This window comes from Castor canadensis, chromosome 5 (assembly GCF_047511655.1).
Source record: "Castor canadensis chromosome 5, mCasCan1.hap1v2, whole genome shotgun sequence".
Taxonomy (NCBI): Eukaryota; Metazoa; Chordata; class Mammalia; order Rodentia; family Castoridae; genus Castor; species Castor canadensis.
Window position 1 is genome coordinate 73,017,374 of NC_133390.1, and position 15,124 is coordinate 73,032,497.

Sequence of the window (15,124 nt, forward strand, 5' to 3'; positions counted from 1 at the left end):
CTGTATTTTTAGCTTTTCAGTTAAATGAAGCAGTTTATGGCTTCACTTTGGCACATCCAAATTGCCAATATAGCTACTCTTGTGATCTGGGGCCATTAAGTAAAGTAAAACACTGTGATACCATGACCAATGAACAGGTAACAGAGATGGCTATTAAATGACTAAGGGTGGGTAGCCTATACAGCGTAGACATGTGAGACAAAGGGATGATTCACACCTCAGGTCAGATGGAGCTGGATGACACAAGATTTTGTCACACTACTCAAAATGGCATGCAGTTTAAAACTTAAGAATTATTTCTGAAATTTTCCATGTACTATTTTGGACAATAGTTGTCAATAGGTAAATGACACCATGGAAAGCAAAGCCAAGGATTAGGCAGGACTACTGCATACTCAGACAAAGGAAGTTCCCCTTTATTACTAGTTACCTAAGAGCTTTCCTAATCATAAAAAGATGCTAAGTATTTCATCAAATGCTTTCTCCTTATCCTTTATTAATGGAATGAATTACATTTACCAATTGGTGAAAATTAATTCAATTCTGTGTATCTTTTTTTTGGGGGGGGAGGAGGGTAGGACTGGGGTTTGAACTCAGGGCTTTGCACTCACAAAGCAGGAGCTCTACCGCTTGAGCCACACCTCCAGTCCATTTTTGCTCTGGTTATTTTTGAGATGGTTATTTTGGATATGGGTCTTGCAAGTTATTTGCTCTGGCTAACCTCCTGATGTCAGCCTCCCAAATAGCTAGGATTACAGGTATGAGCCACTGGTGCCCAGCCCAATTCTGCATATATGAAGATCAATGTTACCATGACCTTTTTCATATATTCCTGGTTCTGATAGCTAACATTTTGCATAGAACTCTTCCACTTATGTTAATGAATAGGCCTGTAATTTTTATTCCATGTTCAAGTACTGATATGAAGTGATGATAGTTTTATGAAAAGTGGAGAAGTGCTCCTCTTTTTCTATTTTCTGGCACATTTTAAATAAGACTAGTATAATTTCTTCCTTAAATGTTTACAAAAATTTTCCAGGGAATACATATGAGCTAGAGTTTCTCTTGGTAAATTTGTTACTTTAGGAATCTGTCCAGTTATTTTTTAAATCCTAAACAAAACTGTAATATTTTCATATCTTTCCAATGACTATGTGAGATCTGCAGTGATGTACACATTCATATTCCTGATAATGAAAATTAATATTGATAGTGCGCTGAGGTTTGCCTTATGGACAAATACATGATCTTATTTGAAAAACAACTTATGTACACTTAAAAAGAATGTATACTATTAAAAGAGCATATCTAAAATTTTATGTAACTGGTTCCAATATCATCAGGTCTTTATGAATTTTATTATGGACTTAGATTATTCAGTGCAAATGGAGGTGCTTAACTGATATTGCAATGCTAATTTCACATATAATGTGGTAAATGCATTTCAGTTATAATCACAAAATGACTCTGATAACTTTCTATATAACTAGAACATCATAAACTAGTTCTATTTGCCAGAGTCAATTTATTTTTCATGATTAAATTCTTTTTTTGTGTGTGTGTGCTGGAGTTTGAATTCAGGGCTTCGTGCTTGCTTGCTTTTTCCCAGGGTTAGACCATGATCCTCCTACTTTAGGCTTCTTGCCATAGGTACCACCACACCAAGCTTTTTTTTTTTCCTGTTGAGATGGGGTCTCTCAAGATTTTTTTTGCTCAGGCTGGACTGGAAACTTGATCTTACCAATCTCAGCCTCTGAGCTTGGGACGACAGGCAGATACCACTGCACCCATCTGTTGGTTGAGATGGGGGTCTCACTAGCTTTTTGCCCAGGTTGGCTTCAATCTGCAATCCTCTTTATTTTTTTTTCCATTTATTCATATGTGCATACAATGTTTGGGTAATTTCTCCCCCCTTCCCACCCCCTTGCTTCCAGGAAGAAACTGATCTGCCCTTATCTCTAATTTTGTTGAAGAGAGAGTATACACAATACTAAGGACAAAGTGTTTTTGCTAGTTGAGATAAGGATAGCTATACAGGGAGATTCCTAGCATTGCTTCCATGTACATATGTGTTACATTCTAAGTTGATTCTTCTCGAACTGACCTTTTCTCTAGTTCCTGATCCCCTTCTCCTATTTGCCTCTGTCGCTTTAAAGTTTCTGCATTAGTTCCTTTGCATTGAGGACATCAAATATTATCATGTTTTTTGGGTTTCTTACCTATCGCCGTTATCTCCCTTGTGTGCTCTTGCCTTATCATGTGACCAAAGTCCAATTACCTTGCTGTATTTTCCCTCGATCTAAAGTCCACATATGAGGGAGAACATACGATTTTTGGTCTTTTGAGCCTGGCTAACCTTGCTCAGGATAACGTTCTCCAGTTCCATCCATTTACTTGTGAATGGTAAGATTTCATTCTTCTTCATGGCTGAGCAGAATTCCATTGTATATAAATACCCATTTTCTTAATCCATTCGTCAGTAGTGGGGCATCTTGGCTGTTTCCATAACTTGGCTATTGTGAATAGCACTGCAATAAACATGGGTGTGCAGGTGCCTCTGGAGTAACCTGTGTCACATTCCTTTGGGTATATCCCCAGGAGTGGGATTGCTGGATCATAAGGCAGATCTATGTTTAGATTTTTAAGAAGCCTCCAAATTTTTTTCCAGAGTGGTTGCACTAGCTTGCATTTCCACCAGCAGTGTACAAGGGTTCCTTTTTCCCCACATCCTTGCCAACACCTGTTGTTGTTGGTGTTGCTGATGATGGCTATTCTAACAGGGGTGAGGTGGAAGCTTAGTGTGGTTTTAATTTGCATTTCCTTTGTGGCTAGAGATGGTGAGCATTTTTTCATGTGTTTTTTGGCCATTTGAGTTTCTTCTTTTGAGAAAGTTCTGTTTAGTTCAGTTGCCCATTTCTTTATTGGTTCATTTATTTTGGGGGAGTTTAGTTTTTTGAGCTCCCTGTATATTCTGGTTATCAGTCCTTTGGCTGATGTGTAGCTGGCAAATATTTTCTACCACTCTGTGGGTGGTTCCCTCAGTTTAGAGACCATTTCTTTTGTTGTCTGCAATCCTCTTGATTTTAGCTTCTCAAGCAGCCAGGATTACAGACCTGAGTCACAAGCATCCAGCCTTTTTTTGTGTGTGTCGTGGGGAAGGGGAGTAATAGTGACTTTTGAGCTCAAGGCCTTGTGCTGCTCTACCACTTGAGCCATGCCCCTTTTTTGTTTTATTTATTTTTTGGATAGAAGCTTGCATTTTTAAAATTATTTTTTGGGGGGTGGTACTGTGATTTGAACTCAGGGCTTCGCATTTGCTAGGCAGGTGCTCTACCACTTGAGTCATGCCTATAACCCAGGACCTTGCATTTTGCCTAGGGCTAGCATCAAGACACACTCCTCTTACTTAAGCCTCCCATGTAGCTGAGATTACAGGTGTGCACTATCATACCTGGTTTGTTCTTTTTTTTTGCTGGGGCTAGCTCTGCATCACAAGTAGCTGGATAATAGGCGTGAGCCACCCTGTCCAGCTCCAAACTTTTTTGGCTCCAAGCTTAACAGGTAGAAAAATGAAATCTGACGTTTGGTAAATTTTTATTTTTATAAATAAATTTATGTAAATTTCATTATCCTTTACTTTTTGTATCATAGTAAGAAATATGAAGTTAATAATAAAATGAGTTGTGACATTATCTTGGAAAACACTAAGAGGTCTGTCAAGAAAACAATACTTTTCTATCAATTTGAAAAATCTATAGCAGAAAAACTGTAAATTGCATAATCAACATATAAATAAAGAACTCTCAAACACAATAATAAGAAATAATCCAATTTTTTTAAAATGGGCAAGATAATCAAACAAACACATTACCACCACCACTACGCCAATAATGCAGACAAGCACATAAAAAGATAGATGCTCCCAGTCAGATGTGGTACTGGGGTTTGAACTCAGGGACTCTTGCTTGCTAGGCAGGTGCTCAACCACTTGAACCAGACCCCAGCCCCAAAGCCATTCTTCAGTGTCCAGTAATAGTGACTGATGTTTTTTTCACTCAGAAAAAAATATTGAGAGTAAACCCAAAATCTCCCAATAAAAAGTTGCCACTTCTAAGATATCAAACTGCTATATAATAGGAAATGTCAGGACACTGAGCTACTCTATCTGACAAAAATTCACAGAACCAATGATGGTTAATTCCTACAGCAAATCAAGTTCACTGTTATACTACTGGTTCAAGGACACATAATACAATCAAGTATTTTCCATGAAGTACTACTCCCATATAATATAATAAAAAGCCATAGGCTTTAAATACTTTAAATTTGCTTAAATTTTGGAAATTAACCCAACTAAACTTTTTGCTTTCTGTTCCACACATATTTTTCACACCATCAGTTGTAATAAAACTTGCGGATCCACTTCACATTAACCTGAAATAATGTTCTCTTAAATTCTTTGAAAGAATTTTTTGTAAGGCTTATTATTTAATTTGTATATCATATAATTTATCCATTTAAAGTATGTAATTGCATTTTGAAAATATTCCTGCCTATTGTTGTCCCATAGAAATTGATTCTGTATGTGTGTATGTGTGTTATTGTTGTTGTTGTTGTTGTTTTGGAGTACTAGACTTTGAACTCAGGACCCTGCACTTGCTAGGCAGGTGCTCTACCACTTGAGTGCCCCCACTCCAGAGACTGATTCTTCAGGCACTTTAAACTTATCACTGACTTTTTGAATCAATAACAAATTAGTACTGGTATAGCATAATAAAAAATACGTACTTGTGTCTCCAGGTCTTGACAAAGAGCTCTTAAAATTCTTAAAACTTCCTGAGTGACAGGCATGATAAGCATCTTTTGTCCTAATATTTGGTCTTTAACCTTGATTCCTGACACAGAGCTCCTAAAATCCTTGTAATTTCCTGAGTGATGAGAGTGGTAAGATGTCTTCTGTCCTAACATAGCTCCTAAATCCCTGGGAATTTCCTGGGCAATAAAAGTCCCTTGTTTTCATGAAGTAACGCTTGGTATAACCCTGGACAGCTTCAGGATGGGGCCGTTCTTCACCAACTTTCAACTCACCTTTCCCCCAAACTCTAGGAAGGGACTGGAAACTGAGTTAATAATCTAGTATGTCTGAATTACCAAACCTTCTTAAAAGACCCTAAGTGACACAGAAGGTTCAGAGGGCTTCTGAGTGAGGAACGCATTCATGTACCAGGAAGGTGGTGCACCATAAGAACCCTTTCAGACCTCACCCTATATATACTTTCATTTTACTGCTCATCCATATTTTTTATAATAAAAAGGTAAATATAAGTAAAGCATTTCCTGAGTGCTGTCAATTATGAAACCCAAACAAGGAGTCATGGGAACCCTCAGTTTACAACTGGTCAGAAGTACAGGAGGGAGGGTGGGGGGGGGAAAAGAAGGGTGCGGGAAGCAGGGGGGAGAAATGGCCCAAACAATGTATGCACATACAAAAAAATGTAAAAAAGAAGTATCTTGCAACTACATCTGAAGTGAGACAGTCTCACAAGACAGCATTTTTGTAAGAACTGTATTAAACCATACATAGGGCACTCAATTGGTGTTCAGAGTTGGAGAATTGGCTGTTGGTAAGAAGAGAAGAAAAAAAAATTTTTTTTTTTTAAACCACACTAGTACTGAGCTACATTTCCAGCCCCACCCCACACATGTGGTGTCAGAAGTGTCCTATGAGCAGAAACATATCATAATAATTGGTTTCATCTGCCAACTCATTAAGAGCCAAGGAAAACCATTTGAAATCATTTGCCTTATGTTTTTTGTTTGTTTTTACAGAGCTGGGGATCAAACTCATGGTAACTCTTGGTATGACCTCAGACAATTATATTTTAATTGATTATTCATGCTGCATTTTATTTGAGAACCAGAGTTCCAAAAATAATAATTATGCTGGATGTGGTAATGAATATCTGTAATTCCAATATTCAGGATGACTGTGAATTTGTGGCTGACCTGTGCAAAATAGCAACATACTGTCTCAAAAAAAAAAAAATCAAAGAGTTTGCAAAGCAGTGCACTATACTAGTTTTACTCCTTCAATTTCTTTGGCTTAAACTGCTATTAAATTTCATCTGTATTTATTCTTCCTTTGAAATGTCTTTCATATGCATTTCATTCAATTTTTACAGTCCTGTTCATAGGTTCAGATACTCAAAAAAATCTGGTTTCTAAAAGCTTGGTTAAACCAGAGAATGCCAGACACAGTAATCCATACTTCCTGCTTCATCCCCTTGGCAAGTTCTGCCCATGCCAGTACTACCTGGCTTTAGCAATCACAACTCCAAGGGCTCCGAGGAAAGACAACATTCTCAGCAGCACAAATTTGATTCAGCTACTTCATCCTTGCAAGTAACATTTTCTTTCAGTAAGACTTCCCTATTCTTGCTGATAAACTATAAATCAGGACTTTGAAGAGAACATAAAAGAAAACTAGTTTTTATCAATAATTGAACCATACTGAAGGAAATAGGAACTGTAAAACTAAGTTAGTCAAAGGTGAGTCAGTGAGTGTTCTCTCCAACCCTACCCCACTAGCCCAACAGGTTTACAAAAATAATAATGCTATTATTCAGCTACTTTAAGTGGTTGTGAATTAAGTGTCATATTCAAGAGAAGAGCATGAACACATGTTTTCAAGTATGAAGAATAGTAACTTAGGAGATAGGTATTCCAGTGTTTCATACTATATTTATATAGAGGTATCTAAGAACTAAAGACTTGAAAAAGAATTTTATGGGAAAAGAAAGCTAGTATATATGTAAAATTCTGAATGACTTGGCTTATTTTCAAATCCCTTTATTTTAGGAGAGAAATCATTTCTATAAACTTTCCTATAAATAGCAACGGCTTTATAATGTTTTTACTAAATGAAATAAAAAGCAAAATAGGAAAAATTCCCACAGATGTAAAAAGCAACCATAATTTGTGATAACAAATTATCAGGATAGGTATTCTGTGGACTGTTTAGAGAAACTTACAAAAACAAAGTAAAATTAAAAGTTGTTAAGTTTTTTACTCTTCAGTCCCTCCCTTACACTGACGATAAGAGTGGCATGTTCTAAGAGTAAAATGGCTACAAGGTGAGGAGAAAAGGACTCAACTGGTTTTATGTTGCTCTAAGTTAGTCTGTATATGAATTTTGAAAATACAAAGGAAAAGCAAACTTACATAAAAGCCAATCTGCCAGTGATAATGAAGTATCGTCTTAAGTATGTAGAACCACATGAGCAGTGAATCTGGCCCTTCACAAAATAATCAGAATTAATGTCTTCAACCTCAGACTCAAATCTCCTTATCCTCTCTCTCATGCTCAAACATATGCTAAGCAAAGAATGTAATAGCCAAAAAGAGATACTCATCTCCCATAATTGCCAAAAAACAGAGCAGTGCTGAGGATATTTACTCTGTGACAGTTTTCAGAACCTTAAAGAAATAAAGCTATAAGCAAAATTTCAAGATCACCCTCTAGATGAGAAAGAACTTTCCCCTAAAATAGTATTTAACAGATAAGCCCAAATTTAGGAACAGAGTTAAATGACAGCCTGTCCAGGGCAAGTTAAAAATGTTTCTATTTGAGAACCAAATCAAGCTATGCTTTTGGTTTTCAAAAGCCACACAAGAAGATTTCTTTATTGGTCAGATCAGCCAAAGCAGGGGATGATTTTCACCCATGTTGCAAACGGAGCAAAGAAGTGGGACTAATAGGAGACAGTATAGTGAGACCTGCAGGGATGAAGAATGCTGTAAAGAAAACAGAGCTTTACGGCAGTTACTGGGGTTTGATCTGACCCTCATGCTTGCTAGGCAGGTGCTCTACCACTTGAACCACATCACTAGCCCTAAAAGTCTTAAAATGTACTCTTTTAAACAAAAAGTCTACAGAAAATGAGAAAGCCTTGATATGAACAAACTTTAGGGCACTACCCTCCTCCAAAAATTAAGAGACCAATTTAGAACATGAAAGAAAGAACAGTAAGCACAGAATAATAAATGATGGCGAATGTATTTCTGGTTCTATGTATATTATCCCAGATAGATGTAGTTTATAGATAATTTGAATGAAAGATAAAAACATTTTATTGTCTTTAGAAAGAATCTACAAAAGGAACCAAGAATATGAAGTAAAGAAGGAAAATGTATTCTCCTTTTATCAGTTCTGCCTAGAGGGTACAGTGGGGGTTGGGGGAGAGAAGCCTGGAGGAAGAGCACAATGATGGGGCAGAATTGAATCTGTTTTCAAAAGCCACCTTTCTCTGCAAAGGAATCCTACTGACTGCTTTGCCATGGTTCCTCAGAAGTCCTTACCTTCTTCTAAACTATTTTCTATAACATGAGAACTCTGGCCTTTGCTTCCACCCCCTTTCAGATGTTACTAAACACGCAAAAAGGCTAAGCCATAATTGGCATCCTGACAGAACAAAAAGAAAATAAAACCTCAAAAGGGTCAAAAGCTACATTTTTGCTTTTAGTCCCATTTTGTAGTCAGTGACTGCACCTTGTACTTTAGAATTCAGGCTTGTCATTTACTAGATTATATAAATTCAGGAAAGTTTCTTAAGGTCTGTGTGTTTCCCGCTACTCCCTCATCTACAAAATGAAGACAGTAAGACTGTGAGGACTGATGTGAGATATTTAAGAAAACATTCAGGTTAGTACACAGTATTTAGTAAATTCTCAACAAACATTAACTACCCAATACACCCTGCTTAAATCCAGGATTCCTCCAAGTTCAAGCACAGTTGTTTATCCAATCAGTGGGATTATAGGATCATGACCAGTACTTTTAAGAAAGACTTCATGGCTGGCCGTGGTGGTTCACTCCAATGACTCTACTACTCAGGAGGCTTAGGAGGATCACACATTCCAGGCCAGCCTTGGCTACATAGAGACTCTGTCTCAAAACTCACACACACGCACACGTACACGCATGCGCACGCACGCACAACCAATAATTCACTACAATGAAAAAATAACAGAATGCAATCAATATTTTTTCAAAAATCTTTTTGTCAGATACACACCCACCTACCCATCCATTCACATGCATATACTGTATTTTTTAACTTAGCCTCATGCTGCTTCTCTGTGATGCCTTCCTTAAGTAACTTTCAAGAGACAGCGTGGGAGCATTTTGTATAAAATCTACGACACTTAATTATATTGTGCTTGCTTATATGTATCTCCAAAGAAACTGCCTTATATTTTCTCTGTACTCCTGGCACCAGAACATCAGTAAATTTTGGTTGAAGAAACAACTAAATCATCAACACTGAGTAAGAATAAACATATGAAAATATTTAACTACTTTCATTTTGGTCTGATCAGGTTTTATTATTGCACAGAAATTTAAACTGGGTGAACTTATAAATCACACAAAATCCACAAAACTATGTCTTCTCCTACAGTACTTAGTATATTCTCTTCCATCTGAAAGTGATGAATATTTACTTAAAAACTGAAATGAGTGACTGCAAAATCATCTTTAAAAAGCAGAAAATCAAGGTGCACAGACATGCTGCACATAAGTTTTGCAGTACTGAGGGTTGAACTCAGGGCCTCTGAGCCATGCTGTCCAATCCTTTTGCTCAAGCTGGCCTCAGACCTCAATCCTCGTACCTACCCTCTACTTCCCTCATAGCTGGAACCACAGGTATGAGCCACGGTGTGCAGCTTGTTTTAGAGATAGTTCTCATTAACTTTTTGCACAGGCTGGCCCCAAATCTTGATCCTCCTATCTCTTCCTATGGAGTAGCTGGGATTACAGTCAAATGTCCCACAAACTGGTTCTCATACTCATGTATATTTTTAGGGGCAAGAAAAGCTAAAGCAAAGTGATTGGGAAAAAAGATTGTTACTAAGTAACAAATTGTCAAAGAATCCCTTCTCAGGTTCTGCATGTACCATGAGAACATACCTAAGTACCAAGTGGGCAGGTATTTGCTTGAGTACTTAATATACAGAAATATGAAGAACTTAAAATATTTTTAATATTATCACCATCATTCTCAATTCTATTCAAATGTAAAAATCAAGGTTCTATACATTCACCAACTCTGCTTACATTGGATCTTAAAAAGTAAAACACTATAAATCAATTCTAAAGAAATACCTTTTACCATGCTTAAAGGTGTTAAAAGTCAAAAGTCGACAGTCTATGAAATCAAACTTATAAAACTTGATTTTACATTTGTCAAAAATTGCAGATAAATACCTGCTTTAAAATGAAACTTAAATTTTTAAAGTATGGATTCTTTTATAGTGATATTCCAAAATATTTTTTAAAAAACATGAACAATTTGACTGACAAATTGGCAGTTCCAAACATTTTAAGATTATATCTCTCTTGGTATGGTAAGCTATATTATGAAATGGGGGTGGGGTGGGATAGAATGGTATGGTTACCCTTAGGGCTCAGGTTAATTAATTAGTCCACAGACTAATTAATATGAATAATAATTTTATCTACCCTAAACTTGTTCAAATGCCTAAGGAAACATCTATTTCAGAAAAGCTTCCTCCTTTTGTCACTTAAAACATTTACTTTAGGTTATTATAAAACTATTTCAAAGGAATTTAGTGGGTTTGGACATTAAAGCCAAGACTTAACATTAGTAAAGGAAAAAATAGTTGTGATTTATGGTCTTAAGAAACAAAACCAATGAAGTGGCAACAAGTTGTTATTTTTAAAAAAATCTTCCCTACAACTGAAATAGTCATTTTAATGACCTCAGGAAGGGTGGCAACACTCACCAGTATGAATCTTCTCATGTCTCTGTAGCAGGTACTTCTGTATGAAACGCATGTCACATTGACTACATTGAAATGGTTTTTCGCCTTAAAATAATTTCACATCCATAAATTAGTTAATGGATAAAACAACAGCTTTATGTTACTATTTCTCAGGAAATATAAATCTTAGACACCTAATTTTTGGAAAATTCTAAAACATTCATAAAAATTTTTATATATTTTTTTAACTTAACAGAGCATTATTTCCTCTCAAGTTTTTTCCCAGGATTAAAAATTCATATTCTCACAAACACATAAAAATGAGACTAAACTTGATCTATAGCCTTCAAAAGAAAATATTCAAAATAGTTGAGAAAGCACTCTACCAGTGAGCATGAGTGTAACCTTAACTATCTCTTTTACTTATCTGGAGGAATCCTATTCTCTACTCTCAGGGGCTAACCACCCCTTTTTGCCCTTTCACCTGTTTTCTTCAGCATCTTCAGAACTATCTAAACATTCCTTTTCAAACTTTCCCTCTCAGTTGGAGCCCTTCCTTTAAAGAAGTGTATTGTTTGGTCTGCTCCATGCTGAGAAGCCATGCTTCAATCCACCTTGGCACTTTCTCCCCCCTTCCCTTCCACCACAACACCTTACAAGAGTAGTCTACCCAAGTCTCAAATTCTTCACTAATCATTTGTGCTTTGATCCTTATACTCTGCTTTCTGAAAAAATACTTGTGATCTCCTTGCTATTTATCCTAAGGTTCTTCTGTTTATTTTAGGAGGGGGGAGGGAAAGGGGACTGGGGTTTAAACTCAGGGCTTCTTACTGCTTACAAAGCAGGTGCTCTACTGCTTGAGCCACACCTCCAGTCCATTTTGCTTTGGTTATTTTGAAGATAGGGGTCTCAAGAATTATTTGTCCGGGTTGGCTGATAAATACCTGGCCGATCTCAGCCTCCCAGGTAGCTAGGATTACAGGTGTGAGCCACCAGCGCCCGGCTATCCCAAGTATTTTTTTTTTCTTAGTTCTCTACCCCTCTCAATCCTCTGACAGTGCGACATGGTTAATCACAGCCTTCCTGGGATTCTCTTCTTTTGGTTTCCGGGACATCACCAGATACTTTCCTGGTCCATCAGTCTTCTCTTATTCTGTCTCCCTTGCTCACCCACCTGAATTTATCTAACTTGTCTAGCTTGCCTTCCAAAGGTCTGTGACCAGTCTTTAGTTCTGTTCTCAACAATTTCATGACCTTAGCTATCACGTTTTTATATTTGACTTCCAAATTCACATTTTAAACTCTGCTTGGGTATCTCACACAGAAAAATGAATGTTGGTAGGCTTTTTAATAACTCAGTCTTTAAGCATTTCTCTAGCTAAAAGGAGCACTCTCAGCCAAATAAGTGTCCAATTAAGACTAATTAACTTTACAAATCCATGTTAATTATTTCTCATGTAAAGTCTTTCCTGGTTTCCTTACAAGTAAGAAGCCTGATTGGCAATGCCAGGTTAGCTACATCTTAGGAATGGATGACATTTATACAAAGATGAAATAACAATGGCCATAAGCCCATTTTAATTCAATACCTGTATGAATGAAGACATGTCTCTGTAAGTGATAGTTCGTTCTAAAGGCAGCATTGCAGTGCTCACAAACGTGAGATTTAGGGGTTTTCAAACCAAGTGATCCATCCTCATTTATTGTAAGGATCTAGTTTAAAAAAAAAAAAGGCAAAAACAAAAGAAAGAAGTTTTAAAATGTAATTAAATACTAACTTTAAAAAAAAGGATAATATAAACAATGGTCACCAGAGGTTATAAAATTTTTCATAGATAATCTTGAAAAGACTATTAGAAGTTATCTTTAATTGTAGGAAAGCACAATTTGACTCTGAATGAGTAAAAATCATTTATGGAACCTTCAAAGCTAGTTAAGTAAGAGCTCACCATTCTGCCCCCTACTGTGTAATGCCGATGGCTACCAAAGTCCCTAAGTGTTCTCTGCTAGAGTGAACACAGGTATATTATTAATTTCAAATTCACATATATGTAGGGGGAAAAGTCTTATGTTTCAGACATGATCCAAGTATCAACCGGTATGGGATTGGTTAAGTAAATCATGGAAAACAAATACAACTTAAAATTATGTGGTCATAAAATAAATTGAGAAAACTATATATACTTACATGGAAAGTGCACAGGTTTTGATGTTAAAAAAAGAGATTTATAATCCAATTTTGATAATTTCTGTATACAAAAGAATACATATAGGAATATATATTTGCTTGTGTATGCATAAAAAACTACTTCAGAAGGATATATACATATATATATATATATATATATATATATACATAAAATGTTTACAGCCTTGGTTGTGATGTTTGGGGAACCAGGCAGATTAAGAGATAAGGTAGGAAGAAGACTTTATACTATACACTTAAAAACAATTTTTTAAAAACATGTAAGTGCCTGTATATTACACTTTTTCAGTTTTGGGGGAAATTTTTTCTTTTTTTCTAATACTGGGGGTTTGAACTCAGGACCTCATACTTGCTAGGCAGGTGCTCTACCACTTGAGCCATGGCACCAGTCCTTGTTGCTTTACTTTTGAGATAGGGTCTTGCTTTATGCCTGGGCCAGGCTAGAGCGGATCCACCGATTTACACTTCCCAGGTAGCTGGGATGACAGGTACTGCCACAGTGCCATCACTGGTTGACATGGGGGTCTCCTGAACTTTTTGCCCAGGCTGTCTTTAACAGCAAATCTCCAGATCTCTGCCTCCCAAGTAGCTAGGATTACAGGTTTGAGCCACTGCATCTGGCTATTTTTTTTTCTTTTTTTAAAGAAAATTAAGTTTTCTGGTTATCCTACAGTAGAATCTGGAGTCTATTTCAGTTTAGAATCTCTAAGGTTATTCTAAAACTACTATTATTTGTTGGATAAATAAATTAAAGAAAGGAATAGGGAAGGAAGATAGGAAAAAGACAAATCAACCTTATCAGCCTGGGATTCTTGAAATTGAGACTATTTTGAACCTGGTCTGACTAGTTACCAGAGAAAAGCTTACCTTCAGCCCCACATATTCTAATTTATCAACAACTTCTTCAACATGCAACATTTAACTGCCTCTCATTAGACAAGCAGCAGAATGAAAATGATAAATGATCCCTGTTATCATTACTGAGCAGAGAAAAAAGACGGCAGAATATGATATGCAAAAGCAAAGAAAACTAGAAGATAAGATCAGGAGGGGCACAGCCGGTGAGAAAGGAACAAGATTGGAAGTAAAAGGCATACAGAATGCGAGCTAAGAAACTGCACAGCATAGGGAAGAGAAAACCTGGGAAACATCCTAAGAAATACAAAGGATTATGGAAACTGACTAGGGTCTGCAAATACACAGCTATGATGCCTTTTTCAACCTGGAAAGGGGGCATAGGTAAAGAAAATAAGGCTTTAAGCTTTAAAAATAATTTTTACTGTAAATTCAGGGAGACAGTTCAGCCTATACTACATGCAAATCAATGGTAATTATATGCAAATTATGTAGGGCATGTGAGTTCTGGGCAAACTGCCAATGTGGTCAACAATGCTTCAAGTCTATGCACCCAAGTCATAGAAGGGAAACATTTGGCAGAAGAATGGAAGTGGGTATCATAGCTTCCTGAACAGTGAAAATGGAAAGTTTCATCTCTGGCCAGTCAGTTTAATTTTTTTTTTTCAACTTCTCCAATAATAATAATATGCAAGCCAGCACTATGCAAAAAGAAAAAACTCAAAAATCTTTTAAAATATGATTCAAAATATTCTTGACATAAAACAAACAACAAAAAGATATTAGGTATTTTATATAAAACAATTTAAAAGATAGCACCATGGTTTTTTTTTTTTTCTTTCACATATATCTTTAACAAACAAGATCTAAGTGTGTTCCAAAAACCTTGGCAGTTCAATCTCTTTCTGTGGCACAGCAACTGCAAGGATAGGCTTTGTAAGGCCCAACTCTGGCCTAACTTGCTTACTGTAAACCCAATGGAATTCCTGACTGTACTAAGCCCTGATGGACAGTTAAGGAGTTCCAAGTCATGGTTCTCTGGACTGGAGGTCATTCTGCATTCACTGTAGATTCAGGTCTTAATTCCAGGTGGAATTTTTGGATGAAACAGCTACTACTGGGTGCACACACTGGAAAAATCTAGCATACAAAGGCAAAATCAAAGTACAAAGGCAGAAACATCAAATTCTTGGGCCTTTTATGTTCAATTTTCCTTTTGTTAAGCCAGAGTAATAAACACCTTTGAAGGACACAGACAAAATCTACCTTGCCTTAAACAGT

General features: G+C 36.6%; 1 protein-coding gene across 10 annotated transcripts in view; it reads right to left on the reverse strand.

Annotated features, from left to right (window-relative positions):
• Znf148 (zinc finger protein 148) overlaps positions 1 to 15,124 on the reverse strand; it is a 115,745-nt gene that overhangs the window by 15,042 nt on the left and 85,579 nt on the right. For all 10 annotated transcript variants that reach the window (XM_074073351.1, XM_020184190.2, XM_020184186.2 and 7 more), the window contains 2 exons: positions 12,372 to 12,495; positions 10,804 to 10,887 (listed from right to left, as the gene is read on the reverse strand). In XM_074073351.1, the coding sequence (XP_073929452.1) occupies positions 10,804 to 10,887; positions 12,372 to 12,495 (208 nt within the window). The remainder of the gene's footprint in view (positions 1 to 10,803; positions 10,888 to 12,371; positions 12,496 to 15,124) is intronic.